Source organism: Anser brachyrhynchus (assembly GCF_964034855.1).
Source record: "Anser brachyrhynchus genome assembly, chromosome: 3".
NCBI lineage: Eukaryota > Metazoa > Chordata > Aves > Anseriformes > Anatidae > Anser > Anser brachyrhynchus.
In genome coordinates, this window is record NC_137696.1 from 29,434,820 (window position 1) to 29,451,426 (window position 16,607).

Consider the following 16,607-nt stretch of genomic DNA (forward strand, 5'->3'; position numbering starts at 1 on the left):
AATCAGCGAAGAAGAGGGCAGTTAGTAAACTGATTTTCCCATTTTATTTCCCTATTCTGACCTGTTCTTGAAAACAAAAGATCCTCTCCACTCAGACAGCAAAATTAACAATGGATTCAAAACCAAAGTGCTGACACTAACATAACCTGAATGAATATATGAGAAATAAAAGGGAATATCCAGAAGGGAACAATATCGTAATATGAAATCAATATAAACACATTCAGAACCATCACTCAGCTCTGACTCCGTTTATGGTAAGACAATGGCTACATGTAAGTGCCAAAAAGGCAGATGAGTATTTGAGAGCCATAGAAGGGATAAGCACAATGCTCCTCTTGTCCTTTTTTTCTCAGTTATCTAAACTTCTCTAAGTATTAGAGCAAAATACTCCACAAAAACTTACCTGACTTGTTCATATCCATAAGCTCAGCCTTGCTTTAAAATCCACAGATTTCAAAGCATAGTATCTGAGCTAGAGACACTGAAGTATAAAAGACACAGACACTCGTTTCTACTAGCATTATGAATTAACTGTATCATTCTGATACATTTGTTTTCCACAAACAGATATATACTTAAGACATATTGCACATTTTCATTTTTTTTTAACAGTATCACTGTACGTTATCCTCATGTTTGGCTGGACGTCATAAGATTCATTTCTTTTAACTTTTAAATTTGACTTTGAACTTTCTCAGGTCATGTTACTTCCATTTGGGGATGAAAAACATTTCCACAATGCTTTTACTGTGAACACAACCATAATTAAGCCTCACTTTTTTTTTTTTTTTCCCCGAAAAAAATATTTTAAAAATAATTTAGAGCTAGTGTACAATGAAAAGGAACTTAAAGTTGACTGCTACTTTGGCATTGATGACAAGTCATCTGTATTATCAAAATATTATTAAATCGTTAGTTTAATGTTGGAACCTCTTCTAAAAACAAAACAAAAAAGCTTCTGGAACAGCAGTGGTATTTGCACAATGGCTCTGTTCTCCTGCCATCGCACTCACCTCTACTCCTGCTTATCATTTTGTCTGTTTATAATACTCTCCTGGGTTATATGCATTGTGCACAAAATCACAAAAAAGATCATCCATTCCTCCTCAGGTAAATATAGTGCAAACTGCTACTTTTCTTTTAAGAAATAACGAGACTAACACAGTTACCATCCTTCGTAAAAAAAGGTTAAGCTCTTCCTTAAGTGAACCTCAAAGATTTCAAGAAGTAGCCACTGCTGTTTCCTGCATCTTTGAGGCCATGAGATTGCCCTTAACACTAAGGACAACTGAAGTTTTTATTAGCAAAGATGTTGTTCTTTTAAAGCCTTTTTTTTTTTTTTTTTTTTCCTGGTCAACAGGTAGGAAACAGCACCAGATAAAAGCAGATGATTCAGAGCAGTGTCTCTCATTGCCAGGGAAAGGAATTTTGCTCTGATAACAGCCATCATGAAACACGATGATGAGTTTCTCTGATGGAGAGCGTTAGACATTAGTCCCTTAACAGCTGAGTTATTTCTCCATTTCTCAGAAAATGACCACCAACTCAAACTGTCTTTTCAAACTTCACCAGATCTACTCAAGAGTCACCTACCTATTGACTGAATTTTGTGTGGACCAACGACACGTGATTCTAAATGTGACAGGAAGAGATCTCAGGGCAGAACAATCAACTTCATCTTCAAGAAGAGCTTTTCAGCAACACATTTACTTGACAATTTTCATGTGATTATTTCTATACTAGGAAGTAAGCAAATAAGCACTCTAAAGTTTGTGGGAAATACATCATTATTCTCTCTCATTATTCTCATTATGATCTAAAAATGGTTCCATTCTGGCATTACATGCAGAATTTAACATAACCATGTATGAAGTATTTCAAGCAAAATAATTTTGAAAATGTAGTTGTAAATTAATATAAAAAAAATAGACTAGTTTTGTTTTGTATCCATCACTTTAAAATAAGTACAACATATTTGTAGATTTTTTTTATTTCTACTCAGATTGCCACAGATGCCACATTTACAACACAAATACAATACAAACACTTCAAAGTATAATAGATGTTAATAAAATATAACTTAGATGGCTCTGTATTTTTCATTTCAGAGTTGTCTTTTGTTCTATTAAAACTCACAGGAACCTTGAAAAAAATCTGAAATATACTAGCTGTTTGAAAATTCATTAAAATAGTGTTTTTAGTGCTGAGGATTTCAAAATAAAGTTACAGAAGTCACTGCACGTATTACCAAACTACAGATTGCTGAAATACAGGGAAAACCAAGTAGATATAACAAAAACAGGAACTACAAAATACTGGAAGCCACAAGAGTTTGAGCAAATTCAAGTAAAAGATTCCCTGAATATAAGAAGAAAAGAGTCTAATTACTAGCATTAATCTTGAGCAATTTAAACAAGAACAGAGCCTGTCCCTCTTTTTTTGCCCAAAGATGTACGGTTAGCCCTGACCTTTCGGTTATCATCATGTTTTCTGGTACAAACATCAGCTCTTTGCAGTAAACAACAGCAACCATGTCACCTGTTCGAGTCACATATGTAAGCGATATTTGCCTGGGCTGAGCATTTTCAAAGGAAAGAAAACCACACCTGAAGTCATCTTCTGGAAGAGACGAACATTTTGTAGTTTTATTCTCCAAGATTTGGATTTTCCAAATACACATGCTCTTATCAGCTCTATTTTTAACCTGCCGCTCATATAGGATACTTAAAATTCTGAACATGTTTACATTATCCACCCAGCAGGCTAATGGAACTGCATACCAGACAGTCATGCATAATTCAAATCAATATCCTCAGGCTTGCAACTCTAAGTCAAAGCTGCTTTTAAATAAGCTGGGTGTGACTTTAACATGAATAAAATGTATCTAATTTTTAACCTTTATCTGACAAATTGATATATTTGCAGAGGGATGTCATAAATCCACTTTAAAAATTGAAACAAGTAGAAAATCAGGATAACACCTTTTAAGAAACATTTTTAAGGACAAAATTTAGAACTTTCAATAAGACAGCACGAAGGTTAAAAATAAAGAGGAGGGTAATTATTATATATATTTCTTTAAAAAAATGTACAAATGTATATGTAAAAACAAATGGTAGCAGAATACTAAATGGCACAGAAGGTGAACACAGCAGGATTTCCTATTTACAAATTTACAGATCAAGCTTTAATTGAATTGGGCATAGGCGATTCCACACTGGAAATCCTATACCCAGCTAAGCATGTCTGCTAGCTTCTCTCTAAGGACCAGAATCAGAATTTCAGTAATAAAATAATTTTGCCTTCGAGTATTCCCATGTGTTTCCATGAGACCGTGATTCATACCATCACAGCGGATAACCTTCAAACACGCTGAAATGACCAGAAGCATGGCTGTTATACTGGCTAAGGATCTATTTCCAGGTTACTCCCAAATAAACCAGATGAAAAGTAACTGGAGGAAAAAAAGAAGAAATGACAGGGGACACAAAACGGACAGTACAGGATGGGACTTTCACACTGCGTGATATAAAATCCTCATCCTTTTCCCCAAGGAGAATAACCCAACAAGTCCTAAAAGTTAGGGTAATTCTACATCACAAAAATGTTGTAAATAGCACTTACTTTAACAAGGGGAAAAATAAAAAAGAGGGCAGATTTTTGCCACCACATACCATCTACTCAGATGCATTAAAGTCCCAGTAAACAATATATGCAATTAAAGTAGCTATGAAAAAAAGTCTTTCAGGGAAGTTAGAGTTAATAAAAACACCTTTAAATAAATTATATCCTAACGATAAAATACATATTACTAGACAAAAATGGTTCATCTTTTACATAGACAAACTAGTCATGGAATAATTCCAAGGGAATACTTATGATATAGTTAGAGCATACACCTATGAAATTAATACATATGTGCATAAGGAAAATGATCTACTCCGAACAGACGACAAAACAAAGAGTTCAATTACAAAATCAACATGTTCTTCTTTTGATAAGACTGGATTATTTAAAAACAAACAAACAAACACACAGTCCTAATGATAACTACTCTTCAACTGAGGGGAAAAGAAACTGGTTCCCTCTATCACTAGATATTACCTTAATTTCAGGGAACAAAATGCCCATACCCAGAAGCTTAGTAAAAGAAATGCCAAATTTTCAATGTGAGCTCTCAGATTAGCAAAAGTGCAAGGTTCATTGCAGAAGTGATCTTTCTTGCTGATAGTACTACCTCTTGCGTCTATATGACCAATCATTCTACTAACGTGGAACACCTGTGTCAAATAAAATGCCACAAAGAATTATTTCAGCCACAACTATATATGTAATCTTTTCCCACTTAATGACTGATCTCAGTCCTTTCATGAATCCCAGATGCAAACAGATCAGCAACTTATTAAAATAGTAAGTTTAAAATAAAATAGAAACTTTCCTGTAATTATTAATGTATGATTTACATCACTTCAGAGACATCACATTGCTAAGAGTGACTTTCTTCAAAGCCTTCACATCACTGCAAAGGGTATTTCTTCAAAGACTTCAAAATGCTGGCAGGAGGAACCTATTTTGTGAGATTGCTTTTCTCACTTGCACACATCAGAAAAAAGTCCTTTTCCACTGGAGGGCAGTTGTTTTTCGTTGTTGTTATTGTGTTTTTGTTTGGTTGTTTGGGTGGTTTTTACCCCCTTTTAGAGTTGATCTAGGTGGAAAAGGAATTTTCATGTTGAAAATCTTATCATCATCATTGACTGATTTTTATTACTATTTTCTTCTCTCAGCAGTAGATGACATGCATGCTTTAATATCTTTTTCCAGCATCTCTACTGTTAATCACACAGTAAATCCATGATTTCAGAATTATTAAAATTAATTCTATTGAGCTATCCTTTGTGTTTCGTTTGGTTGACAAAATACTTAACGTGCACAACTTGGATGTCATCTATATGACTTTTCAACTTAAATTTCTCAGTGTAACTTTTTTCTCTTCCAAACTGTATGTAAATTCATCCCTGAATCTCCTTTGCACTTACCTCCCCTATTTACCTCAACAGCTCCATAATATTCCCCAAGAAAATTACAAGAAAAATATTGAATTACACATGTATTTCCTATCTCTATTTATGGACTCCATCCATTCTGTATCTCTTGACTCTGTTTGTAAACAACATGCTTATCTGCCATTCATGTGGTTAAAGAACCATAACCACAACATGATCATATTCTAATAAGTGAATAATATTTCTTTACTATCGGGAACCTTTCAAAACACAAAGAGTAATATTTTCTTGGGAAACAAAAAGTATATAAATTCCATAAAACCGAAGAAAAAGCAGAGCAAAAGTTAATCTTTAAATAACTTTAGTCTTCGCAATGCTCAGTTCACTATATCTTTTCAGAAACAGGCATCATAATTTCAAACACTTAACAGAATTGACTGTCTTCCACTATTATAGAAGAATAATAGAGGACTGTCATAATGCACTAGGAAGCTACTTCAAAACTCTTAAAAAAAAAACACAATATAAGAGAAACGAAATAGAAAGCACGGCGAATGAAGTTTTCCTGGACAATTCTCTGTAGATCCTTGAATTTCAAAAGTATCATGCACTACACAAAACTACCCCTAAAACATGGATACAGATTACTATAGCAAGCTCTATATAGCGCTTGTTACAGATATGGATTGAACTGCCACACTCCCCAAGGCTTAAAAACCACATGAAATTCTCTTGTAAGGGCATTGAAGCCAATGAAGACTCATTTTGATTTACCAATGCACAGGAGGCAGATACACAATAATCAGAGACCAGAATTTTCGTATCATTAGCATTGCAACATTGCCCTTTCGACTGTACTACATAACAATTTCAAATTATTCCTAAGATAAATATTTTCAAGAGTAGATATCCATGTAATAAAAACCAGAAGCACAAGTAAGCTAGATCAAATAAAGAAATGGTATAATAATAAAAAAACAAAACACCTTTTTGTTCCCAAAAATCTGTAAGAAGTGCATCAAGAATCATAAAAACTAATAGTATACAAGTATACTATCAGCTAAGGTACATGAGCATGAGTAGTAGAATTCCTCATAGCTGTAATGTGACTCAGTCCCCAAAACTCTGAAACATTTGGGAATTACTGCTCTGAAGATTACCCATGACTTTTTAAGTGTAGTTACGTAAGACCCTTTCAAAAGTATCTTGATGAATGTACTGTTTGAAGCACTGTGTCTACCCAAAGCCACAGAGCAAAAAGAATATTTTCTTCCAACAGATACTACACAAAAGCAATTTCACAGATAATCTGATAAAGACACAGAGAAAAATGTGTGTTCATCTTTGTCCTAAATATTCTTTCCGTTATATTTATTCCTTTAAAGCACGTGGAGGAAAAAAAAAGAGGAGTGACCATTTAAGTTAACATCACAACATGACAAATTATTCAACTAAGTTTCACTCTTCTAGTCTCAATACTAGTTCAAAGTTCTTATTCCACCAAAAACATCTTCTTGGCCTGTAATTCTTTGCGTCTGAAACATACAGATAGGCCAATTTTGAGAGAACTTTATGGCTATATTTTACTTAACATGATACAACTATACTGTGGCACTCACTCCACAATTTTCCAACAGTAAGTCGTCATTCAGACTTGGCTTGAAAATAGATCTGCTTATATGTAAGGAACAATGACAGAAGCTAAACTGGAAACCATGTGATTATCAGGGGATTCACTGAGGGATCCATTCTTCCTCTCTCAGCCTGTACAGTGGCTTTCACCTTTGCTTGACAAGTCTGAGGAAGGGCTTTAACAAAATGGGGAGATTCATCTGTATACCAATTTTGAGGTGCTTGTGAAAGAGCTTTTGGTTATGTTGGGAAGATACTGACATAAAATCACTCTATACACTCAAGTTGTGCAGTGAAGACACTTTTCCTGATAAATGAAAACTAACAAGAGAGAAAGAAAAGGCAAAAAGCTGCAAAAAGAATCAGATCCAAGACATTCCAGAAGAACAGTCGCCTTCACGTGCAAAGATTGACACTGAGGAGCAAGGCAAACATATGTCCAACAGACATATCAACATAAAGTGCCGAAAGCCTAGAGAAGAATAAAAGTGGAGAAGATAAACTACAAAAATAACATCATATTCTACCTTCACAATATGGAAAAGATGGACAAAATCCAGTAGCATATGCCTGCTAGTGCAGCAGATTCTCATTTAAGAGAACTTATGTTTTCTCACTGCAGTCTTTTAGTACTTCCATATGTTTCCAAAAAACCTTGTGAAATGTAAGACACTTGGGCCAATCTCAGAAATAGAGCCTCTGAACAAACATGTCTTCAGCCGCAGGGCTTTACCAATTGAGATGTTAGAAAAAGACTTTAAAACAGGTTGGAGACGGAACCTGTGGCCGTACCAAGCTAGTAATCATAAATAAAGCATATTTGAGTATGCTAAGTAAGTTTTCTACTTTTTCCAGTATGATGCCACTTACTCCAGAATTGGGATCAGTTTCCTTGATTTGCTTGCTAACGTCTGGAATTTTGCACAGCTGTTAAAGAGCAAGACATGCTTTAAGAACAGCATAAACTAACTACAAAAAAAACAGAATCTTTTCTCCCCCTCTTCTCCCTTTCATTTCTGATAAGAGATTCAGAGAATCCTGATTGCAAAAGCAAAGAAGAACCTACAGCTTTTGACATTTGCCTGCAAAACACTGATTTCAATACATTTACCCTAACACTTAAGCTTAAGAACCTCCACTTTCCAGAATTTAGACTGCTTCATTAAAGAAGATATATTGTATTTGCCTATGAAGCTTTCAGAGACAAAGACACAACAACTTGCCTGTATGAGGTTGAGCTTTTAAAGTTCATGAAGTAGCCACTGCTTTGGAGATGAAGAGGCTAAATTAATATACTGTAAATGCTTTGGAAATTGAAATTATTAAGAAAGTGGGGCCCATTTAAGATCACAACCAATACAGATACTTAAAAATACTTCACTTACCAAAATGCAAAAGAATAATGTCAGCTTTAAATGTAAAGTCTGTAAACAAATGCACTTTCTTATTTAGATCACCACTTCACAATAGTCTCCTGGTTAGCAGAAATATCTTACTGCGTTATTTAGGCTTTTTTTTCCTTCCTATTTTTGTTCTTTACTTTCTGAAACTAATGTGTAATACCACAGCCTACACTAATCCTATACTACCTACTCAACATGATAATAACAGCATTTAAAAGGGTAGGGAATAAAAAATAGGATGCATGTTGCCAAAAATGAAAGGGAAGTTATATCAGGATATGTATCAAGAAAAAGGAGAAAAGGTCACTTCAAGTAAGTATCCATACTTTATTGGATAATAAGGCAAAGAACACAAAGAATATTTGAGAGAAATAAGGTTTCAGACTGAGCTGACCCTAGGAATCTGGGCCTAAGCACAAAGACTGGATTTAGTGTACATATAGTTACCAAGAAATATTGTAATTATACAGGTTTCTCTCTTTTCCATGATTAATAGTTTTGAGTCATTTGTACAATAGTCAAGCATCTTCTGAACCATTTACATTGCCATTTTGTACTCTTCTATTTCTCATCAACTTGATTTTCTAATGAAATAGATTTTCTTTTAGAGATACTCTAGAATCAAGTCTGTCTGCGAGGAGCTCACTGGGAGAAAAAAAAAGTATTTTCAAAAGCTTGGAGCTTGCAGAAATGCTTGCATCTAAGCACTTTTTTTTTTTCATTTAAAATATATATTAAAACTCATCAGAATCTAAATGCACCCAATGCACTATATAAATATATGAAGTAGGTCAGAATCTGTCCATGAGCCGGTATCTGTGAATCAAAATTTTAAAAACTAAATTTCATAGAACAAACAAAAGAGTAACTAGAACCTTCCATCGTCAAAATATACCCAAAAAACCCATAAAATATCTTGTTTTCCTCATTTAATGATTAAAAACATTATACAAAATTCTATGTCAGTTCTACATAAATATACTGAAAAGGAAGATTAATATGGCCATCTAGAGGAGAAAAGAATGTTGTGAAAACATGCCACACATTTTCAGACTTCAGAATAAGACATTTTTAGAGACAGGCCGACAGAAAATCTATGTAATTCTGTAATTGATAATAAGTGGTTTTTAAAATAATATGATCAGACATTTTGGTGATTGTGGTAAAGCAAACAATATATCACACATGTTTTTAGCAGTGCAAAGTTTACAAGATGTATTAATACAGACAAGACTATATTTTTGTCTCTTGCGGAATTTTTGTGCAATGTTAAGTGCAGACATGTCTAAACAAACAAATTTTAAAAGTGAAGATTAAAGTGTAGTGCAGACTAAATACTTATTAGGAAAACCATTTATTGACTCCTTTGAAAACACACAGCGCTCTGTCACAAGATACAACATGTGATAGAGATTAACTGCTCTAAGACAAAGTAACACAGGTTTTTCTGAAAATGAAACATCCCATTTTCATCACTCATTACTCTACCTCTGATGGAATTTTTAATGATATCATCAGAGGCTGATTTACCAGAAATGAGCAGGAGGAAAACAGAGATGAGACAAAAATGAGTTCTCTCTTCTCATCACTGCACTGCAATACTATCAATCCCTGGTCAACGTATGGATTGATTGGTGCCTTAGGCTGGAAGTGCTGCTGAAATGTTTACTTCTCAGAAGTAGAAACAATAACATACATATGAGGAAACAGAAGAATACAGACACCAAATATATTGACAATTGTTTCTCACGTTTAACAATGTACATAGGAAAACACTGCTTGCTCCCCTTCCATTACAAAGAATCAAGACACAGTTCTATCTTTTGCCTTTAAACTTCTTATAAAAATAAGTCAATATCATATAAACCAATTATTTTACAACAAGTTTCAGGGTTCCCATGGCATTAGGTCTCTTATATAAGTATGCCACAACCTTAAGGAACAGTAAAGCTTTGAAATTTTAAAAATTAAACTGAAACATCAAGAATGTTGATGCTATCCCACCTGCAACAGATGATTTTTAACCTCACCTGTTCAGTAAATCATTGCTCTGAAAACATATGAACTGTTTGGTAGCGTTGGCCAGTCTCTCTCTCTCAACTTTTGACTGCAGACTTTCATATGAGGTTTCCACCTTCTCTTTTTATCAAAGTTCTTGGTTGAGCATCTTTCCCTTTGTAATGAGCATAATATAATGAGGCATACTCTGGGTGCTTCTCTGGTCAAACACATTTTTTACATTGTGCAGAGATTCTTGTTCAATATGAAGAACAACAAAAAATTACTAACACTAACTACTCTAGTGTGCCACCTTCAGGACACAAAAAAGTGTAAAATACTAGGCTATTTTGTTGCCATGTCCAATTCCATAAAAAATATTTTTAATACAATTGAATATACTTGTTTGAGATCAATTGATTAAAAAAATAGTTAAAATCAGTCTAACTTGCAAGCATTTGAAAGCTACTTTGCATGACTTTTTGCAAGCATGGAATGATTGCAGGTTATCAAATAAACAACCATGCTGATTCTCCACTTGTAAAATGCTGGAATGCTCTCACAAGCAGCAGCAAAAGCAGAACACTGACAGCACTAAAGCTTTTTGCAAGTAGAAGTATGTGGTTAAAAACGTACAGTTTTCTAAGTTAGAATGTTTTGATAGCTTTTGCTTTTTTTCCCCTCCCAAACTCTGAGTGTTCTTTCATTATAATAAATTCAATTTACATACTAATTTTAGAGCATGTGTGTGTGTGTGCATATATAAAAACGAGTTTTACATCCAGCCAGCTTCCTGAATGGAAGAAGTGTTGAGAAAGGATAGCAGCTGGTGATAGCTATCTTTAGCAAGAGAATTAAGGAAAAAAAAAAAAAAAGGAGGGGGGGACACAAGCATTACTTTCCTGCTGCAATGCTTGGACTTGCCAACAGGGTTCTTTTGTCTTGCATTTTAACCATGATAAAGATTTCAATACTGAAGTTCTCAATCCTCAGAAGAGCATTAAAGTCAGCTAGTATGAATTTTGACTATGTGATAGGATGACAAAAGACAATTATTAAAGAAACAAAAGGTAGATACAAGCTAAAATAATGACATTGAAGCTTAACACTTACAGGGCCAAAGTGAAATGCTCAGATGAACTGAGAACTCTTCACTGAAAAGATGAACTAAGATCAAAAATCTGAACAACTGTGAAATAGAAAAAGGAACGTCATGTGTTCCTTCCAATATGAATCATTCCATGACTATTTCAAAAAGTGGCCTCAACAGTTTGAAAAGAGACAAATACATTATTCTGGGTATCTAGAAGTAGTGTTCTTATAGAATTTTAGAAATACAATTCAGTTTTCCATTTCCTGTTAATATACATCAACATTCCATCCGAACAGTGTCATCAGTCGTAGTATCTTATCTTATTCCCCCCCAACAATGCTGTTGATAAAGTTCAGTGTGTATATGCATATATACATACATATATGTGTATAAATATATAAACACACACCCCACAGGATACTTTGGTTATGTTTACTATCCCCTCCTTGTTGTTGTCCACATGACCTTATTACCACCTGACCTCTTTTCGTGTCTCCTTCCCTGTTTGCTAGAACTCATCTCCCAGCCTTCCTTCTGATTAACAACAAAGGACAGAACTGAAAATTCTCATGATCAGAAAATACTCCTCTTACTCTGCAACTTACTTCCACGTCCTTTGTGTCTTACCACAGGACGCATGCACTAATTTCAAATTGTAGTGACAAGCAGACTTTCATATAATTGAATTACATCACGTAACAGAAAGACTAAAGTTTTCTAGCTCTTCTGGACCATATACAACATTTAAGTATAGACATATTTTAATTACAGGTGTCCAATGCTTATTAGAAAAATCCAGTATCAAAAAAAACCCTGCACTTCAATATATTAAAATGCATCCAACAAATATCTTACTGTAATACAGCATCTATATTAGAACCTGACTTTTACATAACTTCAATTGAGCTCATTTTTCATGTCGGAAAAATGACTACAGATACGGTTCTCACATGCAGCTATATTAAGCACAAAAAGCATATTGATGAAATATTGATTGCAGAATTCTTAGCCTCTACATCAGGCAGCTGCTGTCACCCTTAGTCAAAATCAAGAGATATATACCACAAAAGGAAATCATCCCATTGTTTACATCCAACTTTTACCTCCATGGAAAGTTCAGATTAATCTAATAATTTCTTTTTCTGATTCCAAAAGAGAAAGTGCAGAACATTCTAGTAACGCAAACTCCAACAACCATATGCACTGAGAACCAATAACTGATTCCATTTACTTTGCTGTTATGACAGGTTATCAATAAAGGCATAACGGGTTTTATTTGCATTTCCAATACCACTGAATTCATCAAACGTTGCCACATTTCCCTCCTAAATCAAAACAGTTTAAGGTAAATTCCACAAAGAATGAAATGAGTAATGATAAAACTGTATGGAATTTAATATAACAAGGTATTATATCATTTGCAGCATTTCTGGAAGAACACGCAAACAATTCTGTGCCAATTTTTTTGGAGCATGCACACATATAAAAGATATCTGGATATTTCTTGCTGACATTGATTATTTGCAAGTCAAGCTATTGCTGTCTACAACTTACTTATCCACAACATAACTCTGAAATTTGGAATAAAAGGAATGCTTTTAAATCAATCTTACCTTCATCTATTGAGGCTTCACTACTGTATCCATCATACTCTGCAGACAGGGGACTATATTTTTGTCTGGTTTCCCATACATAGTTTTTTTGCTGTCTGCCATCCACCACTGGCAGCCTGGAACTCTGGGTTCTAGACAAGGCCTCATGATATTTACCCAGTGCTTCATCTTCACTCTCAGATGATGAACCATGCTGATCTTTACTCATATAAGAGTTGTCTGTTTGAATAAAATAAAGCAAATCGACTACAGCTCAAAATAGAATACAAGAAAATAACCATAAGAGGTTATCACTGAAGATATTTAAGCTACTTCAACTACGATTTCTGTAATATTTTTAAACACCATCTTTCTGTTATTGTGATTTTGTTATTTGAGAGCTAATTTTATTTTGGACAAAAACTGAAAGATGGTTAAGCCCCCAAAACATTCTAAAACTTATTCAATAGAGAATCAATCCATCTTTGTAAGCAGCACACACTGAAGTTCTTGAAACGCTTCATTAAGGAAGAAAATGCTCGAAGTATTTTATGTGAAGTAAAGTCAACGCTGCTTCACTATCACACTTGGATACCTAACATGTCACAAAAAGGCAACTCCTGATGCTCCACTTCCAACTGATTTTTGCTGCAAGCATGCAAAATAAAGAAATTAACCTGACTTATAAGAACAAGCCTACGACAAAATCATTTTAGGATATTTGTGTTAGTAGTGCTTAAGCTCACAGCAACAAATGGAAAAATGTCAGTAATGGATGTTTACATGCAGAATTTTGTTTAATTTAGAATAAACAACCCCTTGTTCAATAACTCAAATTAATGCAGATTCTCATTACAGACACCTGGCAACAGCCAAAGGTGCACAGAACAACCTAACTAGTTAACTCTCTTATTCCAGTTCCTCTGCAATGCCCACTCCCGTGGCCAACTTGATCCAACTAATCTCTCAAGTATGACTTCCCCCACAAGTCAAAGAATCAGCTGCATTTTTACTTCTGTAAAAGGAAAGTTTCCCCCTCCCTTTTCCAAACATGGCTTCCATCCATATTTAATATGCTATGCAGATGTTTTGTAGATCTGATATTCTAACAGGCATTAAATGAGTTCACGTAAACTTAATAAAGGTCAGCATTACCACTACTCTCCGTGAGAAAGCCTACAGTATATAATTTGCCTACTGAAAGCAGAACTCCAAGATGCCCATAACGCTGTTGTTACGCTCTTTATTCTGCTAGTGAACATTGTCTAACACGTGACCCAGACTAGCTGAGCCTCTTCTTCTCCCTTTCATGCCCTCATCCTAGTCCCTGGCCTAGCTCTAGTTCTGCATTTGGGCCTCTCAGTACAAGGAGGACATCGAGGTCCTGGAGCGTGTCCAGAGAGGGGCTACGAAGTTGGTGAAGGGCCTGGAGCACAAGTCCTGTGAGGGGCGGCTGAGGGAACTGGGGTTGTTTGGTCTGGAGAAGAGGAGGCTCAGGGGAGACCCCATTGCTCTCTGCAACTGCCTGAAAGGAAGGTGTGGGGAGCTGGGGGTCGGCCTCTTCTCACAGGTAACAAGTGATAGGACTGGAGGGAATGGCCTCAAGTTGTACCAGGGGAGGTTCAGGTTGGAAATGAGGAGACATTTCTTCTCAGAAAGAGCAGCCAGGCATTGGGATGGGTTGCCCAGGGAGGTGGTGGAGTCACCGTCCCTGGGGGTGTTCAAGGAGAGGTTGGACGTGGTGCTTAGGGACATCGTTTAGTGGATGATAGTGGTGGTAGGGGAATGGTAGGGCCAGATGATCTTGGAGGGCTTTTCCAACGTTAATGATTCTGTGATTCCATGATTTCAGCTCCTATTAGTTCTCATTTCACACCCAGCCAGTCTCACTCCTCTGCTTGGGCATTCTGACTAAAGAAGGGATTCAGCTGACTCAGAAATCAGCCATAGGAAATTTGAGTAATTCAACCCATACTAACTATCTAAGTCTCTTTTACAGTCAAGTTTTTGTCTCTTCCTACTACAAAGGTCCTTTCTTCCCACTTTTAGGTAAGCTTCTAGGAGTATCTGACATTGAAGAACTGCTTTCCTACGTTTAAAGTACGTACTCCAATATACAGAAGTGCTAAAGTGTTTTTTCCCATACTGGTAACAGCTAAAATTTTAAACTTAAAAAAAAAAAAAACCTCAGACAGAAAGCATGTCAAATTTCATCCCAATTATTTCAAATTTGGCACCCTGTTAAAAGCAACTGAAAGTAAGGTCTTGCAATGGAAAATGTCAGGAAACCTTATCTGCAGATGGTGCTACCATTTCCACACGCGATGCATACATAATCTTAATTTAGTATTTGTAGGAAAACTGTTGCCTTAATAGACTGCTAATGAGCAACTAGATCTTCCAGCTCTAGGCTATCAATTTTAATTCACATCCAACAGACATAGTGCTTCCCACTGTATGGATGGCTCTAAAGCAAATTCAATTCCACTGTTCACCTGTTAAGAATGTTACACTAAGCATGATATATTTTGGTTAGCAGATTCACTACAAGAGACTGCTCAGAAGAAGCAGTCTCCTTCACTGCTACACATAGTAAAATTTTGCATCTTAAATGGCCCTCAGCAGGTTGAAAATTGTCACCTGGGAAACTTCCATAAATAAAACAGGGCAAGCCAGGATTCAAAGACAATGCTAGACATCAGCACTAGATGTGTCATTTACAATGAATGTATTTGCAAATATGAAATCAGGTTAATTAATCAGTCTGCATAAATTATCAAAAACAGAACAGCATAAATCATGGAAGCAGCATGTTTGAAACAAGTGCCAAAAGTTATGCCTCTAAGAATACACTGAAGTTTGTAAGCAGCCAGAAGTTCTCAGCGATACCACATATTTTTTGTCCAGTTCGTAGCATAAAAGAACAAGAAAGAGAGGATGTACACTACTAATGCAAGTCATGAAACGACCTCTTCAGAGGACCTGTTTAGAGTTAAAACACAAGCTGTCCATGGAAAGATTTTTTAAATGAACAATATAAATCTGTTTCAGTTTCTCTGAAAAACAACAACAACAAAAACACCTTCCTCCAATATTTAAAAAAAAATATATCCCTAAGGATTTTATGCCTTTCCTTGCCACTTCTCTTTTAATGTTTATATCTTAGTTGGAAGCCTACCTAAAGAGAATTCATTTTCTTCTTAAAGACTTCTGTTTATTTGGCTAATGCTGTTCATATAGCATTATTAATCTATCGAAACCTGTTTATTTACTTATTATAGCAGAGAAAATGCAACTTTTGATAAAGAATATACTTTACAAATATTGTATCACATGAGGAAATAACAGATAAGATCACATTTTGTGATACAAACATAGTAATCACCTACTAAATCAAATTTTAAAAAACTTAACTGAAATTTTCAGATAAGGAAACACACTGAAAAAAAAAAAAACAAACCTAAACCTAATTTCCTTTATCAGATTATTCATTTCTCTACAGAAGCAGCATCTCCAGAAAAGCCTGTTGCTTTTTAAAAATTCACTACACAGCCTGCAACACAACTTCGTAAAAACACCGGATTTCACTTCTTGTTCACAAACTTTTATTGCAATACCTTTGTCATATTGTTTAAAACTGGATGTTGAAGACAGCACACACAGCACCCATATCAACAACACACAGATTTCCTCTGTAAGACTACAACTTTTTTTTAAGACAAACCTTGTTCTTTCTATACTTAAAAGACAGTTCTTTGTATACTTAAAAGCATTAATTGCCACTTGTCATTCATTCTGTCTTGAAATTACCTTACATATCCTGGAAATACATTCTGAAGATCCGCTATAATGGCAATGTAACAGAAGTTCATTTTTCCCCTCT

General features: G+C 35.1%; 1 protein-coding gene across 7 annotated transcripts in view; it reads right to left on the reverse strand.

Moving 5' to 3' along the window:
- The window catches only part of SYT14 (synaptotagmin 14), an 88,494-nt gene that overhangs the window by 43,301 nt on the left and 28,586 nt on the right, over nt 1-16,607 (reverse strand). For 5 of the 7 annotated variants that reach the window (XM_080586339.1, XM_080586340.1, XM_080586341.1 and 2 more), the window contains one exon: nt 12,746-12,964. The exons of the other annotated variants lie outside the window; for them this stretch is intronic. In XM_080586339.1, coding sequence (XP_080442465.1) covers nt 12,746-12,964 — 219 coding nt within the window. The remainder of the gene's footprint in view (nt 1-12,745; nt 12,965-16,607) is intronic. 7 annotated transcript variants of the gene reach the window in all.